Source organism: Liolophura sinensis, chromosome 1 (assembly GCF_032854445.1).
Source record: "Liolophura sinensis isolate JHLJ2023 chromosome 1, CUHK_Ljap_v2, whole genome shotgun sequence".
Classification (NCBI taxonomy): Eukaryota; Metazoa; Mollusca; class Polyplacophora; order Chitonida; family Chitonidae; genus Liolophura; species Liolophura sinensis.
Window position 1 is genome coordinate 50,666,087 of NC_088295.1, and position 13,385 is coordinate 50,679,471.

Below are 13,385 nucleotides of genomic sequence, written 5' to 3' on the forward strand. Positions count from 1 at the left end.
TCACCAACATGTACTGTATGTAATTACAAGGTGCAGATCGATGATTTCACATGCAAAATTTAGTTATGTCTTATTAACTTGTACATGTTGTACATAGTAGTTGTGATAATTTTGCAAGTTGTACATGATGATTTGTACACTAAAGTTATGATTATTACCTCATTCTCTGTGTTTTTTGTTTTATGTTTGTATACAGATAGTTCTGTATACAGTTCGAGTTTTGGGCCGTTTGATCGATTTTCAACCGACTCGGATATTCCATATTTTCGTAATGCATAGGTTGCTTCCCTTGGCGTAAGGTATCAGTGCAATTGTCCAATGCAGTTAGCATTTCGTGGTTGCATTGGATGGAATTTAATCAACCACAATGATTACCTGTATCTTCCAAATGCTTACAGTACTGGATAATTGCCCTGATGCCTTCAATAAGGTAAACCGGCCCGGATAGCACAGTTGGTAGAGCGTCCGCTTCGGGACCGGTAGATCCAGGATCAATCCTTGATCGAGTCACACCCAAGACTTGAAAAGAGGAAGTTGTAACTTCCTCGCTTGGCGTTCAGCATGAAGGGGATAGTGCAACGACTGGTTGACCCGTATCAGTATAATGGCTCGGGCGGTGCGGCTTACTTGCCTTCGGTAAGTCGTCTCAGTGAAGCAGCACTAAATAAAAGAGCGGTGGAAATCCGTCCTGCAACAAGGAGGCACATTACACGTACACGACCTTAAACCCCAAGCACTCACTCACTCACTCAATAAGGTAAGTAACCTAACACATGTACTTGTAGCTACCCATAAAGGACCCAAAATTTTCTCCGAGACATGTCATACTTTGCCAGATTCTGGGAGTCCTATTGATCTTAGGAAGGTTTTTTGAGGTTTGCATTTGGAAGGTAGAATTTATTTATTTCTTCATTTGGTGTTTCAAGCCGTACTCAAGAATATTACACTTATACGACGTAAACCAACATCATGGCAGAGTCCGGGGGGGGGGGGGGGGGACCCACCGCCATCTGCACATTGCTGCAGACCTTCCCACATATGGATGGAGAGGAAGGTAGGATTCAAACCCTGTTGGGCAAAATCAAGTTTCAGCAATAAAAACAATATTTTTATGACATTTATTTGCCCCCGAAAATGTAATTTTTGGAGCACAATTTTAGGTCTTCTAATTTACATGTCTTCTGACAGCCAGCTCAAACCAAAAGGGTGATGTACTTTCACAATGCATGTACACAAAATCCTTGTAGAACGCTGGTTTCCAAAAATGACCAAAGTTCAAACTCACTCTCAACCACCATATAATTTATTTTCTAATATATACACAACATTTACAAAATGTTCTCCAAAACACTACTTGGTTCCTGCCCATTACTTCTAGCACCCAGCCTGGAAAGGGCTGGTGTTTTGGTCATCTTCATTTTGTTTATATTGGAATGTGTCCTCTAAATACTGCTTCCAGGCTACAATAGCGTAACGCCTACCAAAAAAAAAAAATAGGTACCTTTCAGCTAATGAACGCCATGGTTCCCACACCTTTTTGCTGATCTGTGATCTTCAATGGTTTAAAAAAAAAATGAGTTTATACCTCAATAAATGGAACTGATGATCCTTTCACGTTAAAGTGATAATACTGACATGCCTGTGTGCATTTCACTGAATAAAGCATTTTTTTCTGGGAAATACCCTAACAGATTATGATGTACTGATTTCTTTCTGATCAACCTAAACTGTGATATTAGCAAAATGAAGAGTATATATATAGGAAGCTTATCAAAAACTGTTAAAAGCTGAAGCAATGTTCTTCACAAAAATGACAACATGTACAAGGCCAAAATCTGATAACTGTCCAGATTTACAAGAATCCTGCTTTTCAGAACTGTGGGCTATACATCATGCCGTGAATGACGACATATCTATTCCACCTTATTAAGGACATAGCTAGGTCTATTGAGTATTGTAAACAATGCAGCTGAATACACCTTTATTCATAGGTTGTGGTTGTTCAAAAGTGTGTCACTGTTCACAGGCAAGCTAGAAGCAATTGTTTACGCCCATTCAATACTCATTCCATTGCAATAACTGGACATTTCTTCAGCACACATAAAATGTTGACAAAACATTAATAATCCTGGAACATGGCCTATCTATTCTGCCGGGAAATTCCCATTTTTTTCTGGAGGAATAACTAAATTGTAGTCTCTTCTGTATGATCAGACGGATTTCTGTCGGACTTCTGCAATGATTGTCTGAAGAAATAAATGTCAAGGAGAGAACATATATTAATTTGCTCATAAATATAAGACAAATATGACATCGAGACTGTTCAGTGATTACTGGTGGAGGAAACTACCGAGGCTCACTGGGTATCCAACAATCGGTTTGACTTCATCCTAACGCTACATGGTAATAAGATGCCAGTCAGGATTACAGGTGGAGGTAACCACCGAGCCTCACCGGGTATCCAACAATCTGTCAGACATGATCCTAATACTACATGGTAATAAGATGCTGGTCAGGATAACAGGTGGAGGAAACCGAGCCTCAGTGGGTGTCCAACAATCTGTCTGACATGATCCTAATACTACATGGTAATAAGAGGCTGGTCAGGATAACAGGTGGAGGAAACCGAGCCTCACTGGGTATCCAACAATCTGTCTGACATGATCCTAATACTACATGGTAATAAGATGCCAGTCAGGATAACAGGTGGAGGAAACCGCCGAGCCTCACTGGGTATCCAACAATCTGTCTGACATGATCCTAATACTACATGGTAATAAGATGCCAGTCAGGATAACAGGTGGAGGAAACCGAGCCTCACTGGGTATCCAACAATCTGTCTGACATGATCCTAATACTACATGGTAATAAGAGGCTGGTCAGGATAACAGGTGGAGGAAACCAAGCCTCAGTGGGTGTCCAACAATCGCTTGGGGAATCCACGGGGAAGACCCCATAACGTTTTGAGCAAAGTATAGACTGTACATCTATTTGTGTGCTTCGCTTCTGGTCAAAAATATGCAGGGAATTGCTGACGCATATAGAATTACAGAAAACTGTAACTCAATAACACCACCTATATACTTTGATACAGTTTCACACCAAAGCGCAAAGTTCATCTTAAAAGAAATTCCAGTTTTCATGTCACTTATCAATGAATAATGAACGATCAGAAACATCACAATTAATACCGACGTATCCCTTTAAATATAATCCAAACTGCGTAAACTGTCACATTCTAATCACATGACTCCATTGATATTGGCTGCTCTCGTCAGCATAGCTGCTATCAGCTTCTCATGTTCATTATCACAATTAAAAGTTAATGTCTCTTTAACTCATCTAAATAACATATTTCATATTTTAAAACAAGGGGGAATTACAATTACAGTTTACTTATTTTGGGGGAAAAGAATCTATTTGTGTATTTGTGTAACATCATCACATACAAATTATGATGTAACAAATGTGAAGTTGTAGCGGTTACCCTATAATGCTGTAGATTTACATCTGCTTTATTCCACACCAACCTAACACCTCCCCTCCCCCCACCACTTAAAAATGACATAACCCGTTCTTCGAACAATGAAATGAAGTCAGAATTACTTTTTGCAGTGAACTATATAGTATCAGGATATTATACAGCTTGTGCAAATTTTTGGGGAGGGTGGATAACTTCTGATTCACACAGGGTTAAAACCTTCATGTTCAATTTTTTTCTTTTTGTGTTTTCTTCATGGCTTCCAGCTGTTTGTCCTGACACTGGACAATACAGAGAATACAACCAAAATAAATCGTAAATATGTTTTCAGCCAAAAAGGATACATCGAGAAGCTGAGAGACTGTAGCTGAAAAACAGAAACACAAAGGTTATCTTCATTTTAAGTTGACTACTTATCCTGGAATTTCTTACAGCTAAAAATTCCCTTCCCTGCACATCCACTTCACTGTTTATAGCAATATTATTTTTTTGTATCATCTCCTATCGTACGCAAAGAAAGATTTATTTATTTATTTGATTGGTGTTTTACGCCATACTCAAAAATATTTCACTTATACGATGGCAGACAGCATAATGGTGGGAGGAAACGGAGCAGAGCATGGGGAAAACCCACGACCATTCGCAGGTTGCTGGAAGACCTTCCCATGTACGCCCGGAGTGGAAGCCAGAATGAGCTGGACTTGAACTCACAGCAACCACATTGACGAGAGGCTCCTAGGTCATTACTCTGAGCTAACGCGCTAAGCAACTGAGCCAGGAAAGATTGAGAAACTCATATTTTGTTCCCAACACTTTCAAAATGTGCACACTTAACTTTAATTTGTATCTCAAATGAGTTTTTCAGCAATATTACGCCTATGCTTCTGATACATTTTCAAACAATGCCATGATCACGGGAAATTACGCTTCTCTGGATCAATTATATTTCTTCTACATGTATGAATCACACATAAGTCCAAACCCTTCAATATAAGTATGATTCAGTCACTTCACTGGCCTCTCTCAGTCTTACTGGTAAGCTGATGTCCTTTGTATGTATGTTTCCCATGCTTGGGGTTTAACATCGTAACAATTTTTCAGTCATATGATGAGGAGGTGACATAAGGTGTTTGTACGTATATTGTCTCTTCTTGTGCTGCCACCACTGAAGTATGGTGCTGAAGACACCAGACAAGACACCCAACCCAGTCATGTTATACTGACACCAGGCCAACTAGTCATGTTTCCTTGCTGTAACCGCTCAAGTGAGGCACCAACAAGTACTATTTTTAGTCTTTGGTATGACCTGACCTGGGTTTGATCCCCGGATCTCCCAACTTGGAGACAGCCGCTCTAAGCATTAGGTTTCCTTTGTAACTTCCCATTTTGAGTTCCTGGGGTCAATTTTACAAAGATGTTGCAACACCTCACCTTGCACGAAGTGACGTATGTATCACTGTTTGTTATCATGGAAGTTATTCTAGGTGCAATTTGCGACAGCTTCATAAAAAAGGCCTCTGGGACTATATGTATACTCACTTGACCTATGAGCTGACTTAGGTTTTCACTGGCCGCCCTTCTCGAGTCTTCAGAGTCCAGCCTGTAACGTTTATAACATGAGAAGCCTGATACGACTCATCCAGATAGGATAAAAAGCTTACAAAGCATGATGAAATACACTACATATAAATAGAGGAAAAGATTAACATGGAAAGAAAGTTCAAAAATGAAAGTAATCATCAGAACAGCCTACTTAAAACTTTCTGGAAAGAAAACCTTTCCTAATTTTGTTGAGTTAAATGCAGTCAAATGCTTACATTATATGGAAGTCTTTATGGACCATATCGATGACGTATGTTGTCACTGAAGTCACTGCCAAACAAAACATCTTTTAAAAATTTTAAAGAAAAGATAAAAAAAGAAAGAAAAATTTCCTCCAGGCTGTGCCCGGTTTTCCCCCACACAATGATGCTGGGCACAATAATATAACTGAAATGTTCTTGAGTGTGACATAAAACCCCAATCAAATCAAATCAAATAAATCAAGCTTAAAAAAGCAAACCTTTTATTTTTTGTGATGTTGCATAAACCAAGATACCACAGTTTAAAAGTAAGGAAAATCAATACCACTGCCATACTATCAATTTTAACCAATTAAGTTTGAGTTTGCCCAAGGATGCACACATTCCTGCTGACGTCATCCGAACCATGTTTTGACTTTGAGTCAAATAAGCCTGGTTATGGGTGACGGGACATCATATTTCTGGTTTCTCTAACATGGTGCCTGTCCTGGTTTCGTAAGAATTCCCTACCAAAAGTTGATTTACAGAAGTTCCTCAGAACAAAATTGTTGTGGCTTTTTAGGTCAGGTTAAACTATTTGTTGTCTTTTCTTTTAATCCCTTTGAATATCCCATACCTGAGGACATGGTGCTGAAGATCCAGCTCAAAATGAAGCCTGGCCAGACGCTCCTGCTGCTCTCGGATCTGATCCATGCGGTCAAACATCCCATCAGCACCTGCAGAAAGACACATATGTACATACAGAATTATACTTAGAATTGGTTGTTGATTTGTAGCTGAGATTGGGGGGCACCATCGTTTAAAAAATTTCCTAGTGTCGGAGAACTAAATTTTGATAATTACTGTATTCCACCAAAACTTTGACCTGTTCAGAAATGCACCCAAGCCTTGAAACGATTTCTAAAGAAATTAATCACACTCTGAAGTGGACTTCTATTAAAGGTGAAATGAATCAGTCAGAATTAAGCAATTTGTATCACTTTGAAAAATGCTAAACTTGCGGTGAAATACAGTAACAATTTTTGGTATCTGTATCCTTTGGAAAATATCAAGGTAAGGCTCATTCACACTGGACACCACATCCACACTGGATACCACAACCACACTGGATACCATATCCACACTGGACACCACATCCACACAGGACAACAGAACCACACTGGACACCACAACAACACTGGACACCACAACAACACTGGACACCGCAACCACACTAGGCACCATATCTACACTGGACACCATATCCACACTGGACACTATATCTACACTGGACACTACAACCAGACTACACTGGACACCACAACCACACTAGATACCATATCCACACTGGACACCACACTGGACATCATATCCACACTGGACACCACAACCACATTGGACACCACATCCACACTGGACACCGCAACCAAACTGGACACCAAGTCTACACTGGACACCACAACCACACTGGACACCATATCCAAACTGGACACCACAACCACACTGGACACCACAAGCACAACATTTTGTATTACTATTCGCACTACTTCTGGACCCAGTTGACACTCGCTTGAAAATCAGGGCCACAACATTCTCCATAATATTATTTTCACAACTCCTGATCTAGTACTGTTATCACATGGAGTGCCACCCACACTGGGTCAGCGCACATAGATGTAATGTGTCCGCATTTCTTGTCTGCCAAAGTTGCCAATTTCAATGGTGAAAACATGTGGCAACAACAACAGGATCAAATCCATATCACCATGGAGACATGGTTAAGGTTTCTATATTCCCTATTCTGTTTTCGTGTTTTCACCAACATTCATTTAGTGCTGTGGATCAACTAGCAAAAGATCATCCACAGAACTACTTTCCCTCCTGCCCTGCATTTGCATCCCTCTCCCGCAACAACTTTTATTTAGCCATCAGGCCAGGTGAAAATCCATTACCCATCAAACCACAGAAGCTCCATTTTAAGTTCTGACTTGTCACATAAAATTGGCAACTGTCACACAGCTTTGGCCTAACGTGGGACAACCAAACACTACTACTATTTGATCGTTATGCTCCTTTATCATGCTAATGAAGTGGTTTATTTACAAATATTTGTAAACCACATGGGCAAGCTTACCAAATGCCTGTAGTTTTCCTGAGTGGAAGTCCTCTAATAAATGTACCAGTCCCTGCTCCATGGCTCGTACATCAGCCACATCTGTCAGAAAGGAATGTTCTTTACATGGCCTCTTGACCACCGGGGCCTCCATCTTGGATGATACTGAAATGTCAAACCAGGGAAAATAAGAAACACTTGTCTTTTAACTCTTGTACAAGTACTAATCTGACAATCAATTTGAAAGTTACTAACAGACAAACTATAACAATTAGACAATTCCATGGCTTGAAGTACTTCTTGCAACTTAAATTCAACTGTCATGACTTTAGATAAGGTTTTGACGTGTGTCATGTGGTGTGTAACTATCACAAGGTGTAACATGCCATGGCCTGTGCATTACATACATGAACAACCACTTTTATTTCTTGTGTGATGTCTTGTGTAATGTCTTGTGTGATGTCTTGTGTAAGAAACCCCGATAACCCTAACACATACACACATAAACATTTCACATCTTTACTTTACTGAGTTTATAGTCTAATTATTTCCATATCAATGAAGACATAAGTCTTTTTCTATATCAGAAATCTGAATAATTGCATGGTAGTTACACATTAAGACAAGGCATAAAAAAAGTTATTGCAATCATCCTTTCCATCCGACATACAGGCATGGTAATTTAAATTTAACTTTCAAATCATATCTTTTCCTCAAAAAGAACATTTAGGTGAAGTACTTTATATGTTAATACATTTGCTGATAAATCTCATGCAAACTTAATCAAAGATTTTATCAATTTTGTCCATGTATATTTTCAAAAATGTTTGTCTGCAGGTTGGGATGGATGCTATATATACAAATCCTCATGTCTGACATGTCAGAAGCTCAATCATATCTTCAAAAGGGGAGATAGATGGGGTAGAAGAAATCTGCTAATTACCCTAACACAAAGAGCTGTCATGTATACAAAGGTCATTGGAATATCTGTTATGTGTTCTGTGGCTCATGCAACTGAAAGGTAACTGTGAAACACTGTGACTGATTATTGGTGACGGCAAAACAAAGAGTCTTATGGCTTAACACCCGGGTGAAACCAGAAAATCTCTTTTTAATGATCTTCTGCTACAATGTACGGGTGTTGCTGTTTATTGCAGTGACATGCAGCACTATATTTTGTTATACAATATTAACCTTTCCAAGTCTTTCCAGCCTGCTTGTTGGTGAGTGATGAGGTAGACGGAGGTGTATCACTGTGCTGAGCCATGGTAAACACTGTCAGTAATAACTATTAATGGTGCAACAGTGAAGTGATTGGTCCTGCTACCTGCTGCCTCAGTAGCTTTATCTTACAAACTATGCCACATCTCATCTACATATGTGCCAAGATTATGTGATGACGGATGATTAACAAACTGTCCTCTTTTGGAATCTGTCACGTCACGTCACATCATCTTCTGGACGTCTGCTGGCTCTATCGATCGCCTATACTATAGTACTCGGTGGAACCTGAAGGGCCTGGCATCTCGAGGTTAATTCTGGGAAGATAAAAAAGAATAAAAAACAATATATCTTACATAACATCCGGCTTGGCCAGTTAACAGCCCTCCTAATACCTTAAGCATATATCGATCAGCATTCGGTAGGTCTATTGATTTTAGATTTTAATATGTTGTTGTTGTTGTTCCTCTTCATCAGGTCTGGTCGTAGTTACTGTTGTTTATTACCACCCACAAGTGAAGCACTGGATAAAACCTCATGCTAGGACTTAAAGAGCTGCGTACCTGCATGGCACTAACTTTTAGCCTATAAGCATTTAACAGCCACCCAAACAAGCTTTCAGTGGAAGTCAAGCGAACCTTTCGAAGCAACACGTCAAATATTACAGGGGGACGTAACTTTGCTCGTCATTGGGCCAGTGTTATCCTCACAAGGTGTTGATTGGTTTACCTCCCCCTTCTTTAGAATTTAGCATCCAAATACATGTATTCTACCTCCATGATCTCATGATAGGCTTATATACACACCCTGTTAGCTGAAATCATGATCGTGTTGCTACTATTTAGGCACATACGTGAATAGTTAGAAAATAAAATCATAGCTGATTTAAACTGACAATAGGTCGGATTTTACCGGTCACGTCCGTGTGACCATTTGTTAAGTGCCACATTGGGCTGTCGCCGCTGCTCTTGTTTTCTCTCTGTGCTGTAGCCCTTTATAATTGAGAAAACAGCACACCTATATCAGTCCGTTTCGGGTAAAAGTAAAGGGCTCGTCATAATTTGATTGTTCCTTAATACCATATTCTAGAATTGTTCACTTACATATAAAATTAATGGTGGTCAGTTACATGGGTGGAGAAAGGCGGAGTGCCCAGAGTAAAACACCAACCACTGGGAAAACGAATTCTACCTCGTCATAAGTTACGTCACATTCGGAATCACGTAAGAGAGTACATGCGCGCTTCACCACAGTCGCGCGATTTTTGTTTTACCGAGTTTTGTCTGCACTTATTGAAATTTTCACTTACGTGAGTAGACCCTGCTCACTGAAAATTTTCATTCAGATTTGAGAGTTTCTAATTTGTCGGCTTTCTATTTCGGGGCACCGTCTCGGTCGACAGCGTGCACGCATGTGCAGCGTGTATGGTGTATGAGCACGGTAGCTACAGTTATGAGTTCAAAAAATTGCAGCCGTAACCTAAACCCACCGGGTTCCGAAGCTATGGATTTTGCGCCGGTTGATGAAAACATTTTATTACAGTTACCTGAAGGCAAACGGACAGTCACCCTAAAACGTGTGCTTTTCGCTCTTCAGAGAGCGGTAGTTCCCTTGTGACTGTTACATAATAAAAAATTAATATGGAAGCGTCGCCAAAACAAAATGAGCACAGCCTGTCCTCTCATAGCCAAATCCATGGCTAAAACGGGCGAGACTTGGGGGCAAAATGGCATCTCGTCATAACATCGGTATCACTGGAAATGAAAATCGTCACAGACGAAAATGCTGTCTGTTCCACTGGATAGGGAGGACGACGACCTCTCCTTGCTCTCACCTGCCGCAGGTGGTAAACTTTCCCCTGCAACAGGCAGCAAAGGCGCCTAGTCGCTGCTCAACCAGATTGATTGAGAGCTTGAGAATGAAAACGAGCAAGGGCCTAAGATCACATCCCAACTCGCAGGAATTGCAGACAAACGTTGGATGTTCAAATTATCGTCAGTTAAACTGGATGCGAAACTCAAAGTGTACAAACCGCCTCAAAACTGCAACAAATTATTTGTGCCTAAGGTTAACACACCTTTGTGGAGAAAACTCAACAACTTTGCCAGAAACAATAACTTGCGTTATATGCAAATTTGCCAAAAAACTAATATGAAGACTTAGATTGCTGTCACTCAGATGACAGACAAACTTCCCGCCTGTAAAAACGATGCGACCCCTATGTACTATGCCACCTGTTGTTTCCATTGCAAACGACGCAATCGCCTTGCTTGGCCATTTCATCACACGACATTTCAATATTGGGACATTTCAATATTGAGGCGGCGGAACTGTATGCGGCCGTTTGTACTCAAGATGTTACCGTCACAGAGTCGCTGTTTTGGCGAAAATCTTTCCCAGACATTAAAGGATGCCAAAGAAGCTAACAGAATTGGACATGACGCCTGGGAAGGGGTCGAACGGGACAGTCGTGGGAAAAAAGGAGATAGAACAAACACAGGCTATGTGATATTGTCATAGTTTGTCACGTGCATTTCTTTACATCATAGCACACGTGTATGTTTACATCACATGATCAGCTCTCCTATATTAGTATTCATGAGGTTGCAGCCTAGCGATTGGCTAATATTACGTAAGTAACATACTGCGGGACTGTTCAAGGTGATGAAGTGAGTGGAATACAGTGATTGTCTGAATGTAGACGCTGTTCCAAGTTATTTATTTATACTTTCTTACGTCGGTAACATAAAAGTATTACATAGTGTCAGAAGTTCAGAAGAACCCTTGAGATGGCAGCAATCGTGAAACAGATGTCTCCCATGGATTTCGACCGCGGCAATGTTGCTGAAAACTGGTCACGATGGAAGGAACTGATGCACCTCGTGTTCACGGGACCGGATGCAGACAAGGGGAAAGCGGAGCAAAAGGCCGCACAGTTCTTGATAAATATCGGACAAAAATGTAGAGACATTTGCAGAGCATGGCGTTCTAGTGGTGAACTTTCAGAGGAAGATTCTAAGAAGCCAGAGAAACTGTTCGAACTTTTCGAGTACTACTGCAACCCGAAGAAAAACACGTCGGTACAACGTATGTTATTTTATCAACGGGGTCAAGGTCAGTCAGAATCGATAGACGAATGGGTCACTCGGGTAAAACTCATTGGCCGTGGTTTTCATGATCTAGACGACATGATTAAAGACAGGATTCTCATGGGCTCAAATTCATCTGAAGTTCAGGAAAAACTCCTCTTAGAAGACAATCTGACTCTAGAAAAAACAACAAAAATTGTCAGGGCTCATGAAGTATCACGTGAACAATTGAAAGTATTGAACAAAACTCCCGATGAAGTCCACGAGCTCAAATTTGAGAATAAATTTGGAAAAAATAAATTCAAAACTGGTCAACAGAAATTTCAGGGACAAAACCAACAGAAATTTAAGAAGTTTGAGAAACGGAACACACATGACAAGCAGGACAATTCTCAGTGTGGTCGGTGTGGATATGAACATAAGAAGTCAGAAACTTGCCCAGCAATGGGAAAAAGTTGTATGAAATGTGGCATTAGAAATCGCTTCAGGACAATGTGTAGGTCTAAATCAGCTTATGCTGTTTGTGAAGATAATCATAAAACAGACACTGACACTGAAGACAATGTGGTATATTTAGGCACAGTTAACAAAACTGAAAACAACGAAAATGAAGCTTATGCAAACATTGAAATAGGAAACAGACAAAACTCTCAGGTGTAAACTGGATACTGGAGCACAGGTAAACTGCATTCCCACAGAAACATACGAAAGACCTCTACGTCTACCGACACGTTTTCTCCCCAAGTTGTCAGGATATGGTGGTAATCAACTCATAGTCACAGGTAAATGCACGGTACCATGCAAGTACAAAAACATTATTCAGAACTTAGAGTTTGTAGTTGTGGATAGCCCCTCCTAGGTTTCAACGCCTGTAAGCTGCTACACCTGGTGAAAGTGGTTATGATAATTGATCAACCAATCACAAAGCAGATTTTGACTAAAGAATCAGTGGTCAAGGAGAACAAGGATATCTTCACAGGGCTTGGTTGTCATCCAGCAAAAGCCAAAATTAGACTCAAAGACAATACACTACCAGTTGTGCACGCATCACGGCGTGTCCCTGAAGCATTAAGGGATCGTGTCAAAAATGAACTAAAACGTATGGAGACAATGGGCGTTATCAGAGCCATTAACGAGCCCATAATGCGAGAGCACTATTAACTTCCTACACTGGAGGACATAACACATAAACTGGCAGGTGCGAAGTACTTCAGTCGGCTCGACGCAAAGTCCGGGTACTGGCAGATCCAGCTAAATGATGAAAGTAGTAAACTCACAACATTTAACTCTCCCTTTGGCAGGTGGGCATTTACACGCTTACCTTTTGGCCTTGTATCAGTCCAGGAAATCTTTCAAAAGAAAGCACACGAAGCCCTGGAAGGTCTTGACGGCGTTGAGGTCTTGGTTGATGACATACTGCTCTAAGCACCAACCCGAGAACTGCACGACGAGCGACTCAGAGAACTAATTCAGAGATGCCGTGACAAAAACCTGCACCTGAATTCTGCAAAAATGGAAATTGGGGTCACAGAGACAAAGTGGACACACTCTCACGTCGGAAGGTCTGAAACCTGACCCAGACAAGATTAAAGCGATTGAACAGATGCCGACACCTACCTCGAAAAAGAAACTGGAAACGGTGATGGGTATGATTAATTACCTCACCAAATTTGCCCCAGGACTTGCCACAGCCACAGCTC

At 40.7% G+C, this 13,385-nt stretch overlaps 1 protein-coding gene across 1 annotated transcript; it reads right to left on the minus strand.

Moving 5' to 3' along the window:
* Nucleotides 1-1,829: 1,829 nt before the first annotated feature.
* Nucleotides 1,830-9,238, minus strand: LOC135482348 (coiled-coil domain-containing protein 28B-like). The gene is made up of 7 exons (XM_064762282.1): nt 9,160-9,238; nt 8,570-8,913; nt 7,397-7,540; nt 5,900-5,999; nt 5,021-5,081; nt 3,826-3,848; nt 1,830-2,246 (listed from the first exon to the last, which is right to left on the minus strand). Exons 2-7 carry the CDS (start codon nt 8,640-8,642, stop codon nt 2,186-2,188), a joined length of 462 nt encoding a protein of 153 aa, XP_064618352.1. The 5' UTR covers nt 8,643-8,913; nt 9,160-9,238; the 3' UTR covers nt 1,830-2,185.
* Nucleotides 9,239-13,385: the final 4,147 nt, after the last annotated feature.

Coding starts and splice junctions, on each gene's coding strand:
- LOC135482348 (XM_064762282.1), bottom strand. CDS start 8,642: ATGGCTCAGCACAGTGATACACCTCCGTCTACCTCATCACTCACCAAC. Junction 6,000..7,396: donor AGGAAAACTACAGGCATTTG/GTAAGCTTGCCC, acceptor GTCTTTCTGCAG/GTGCTGATGGGATGTTTGAC. Junction 3,849..5,020: donor TAAGTCAGCTCATAGGTCAA/GTGAGTATACAT, acceptor TCTGTTTTTCAG/CTACAGTCTCTCAGCTTCTC.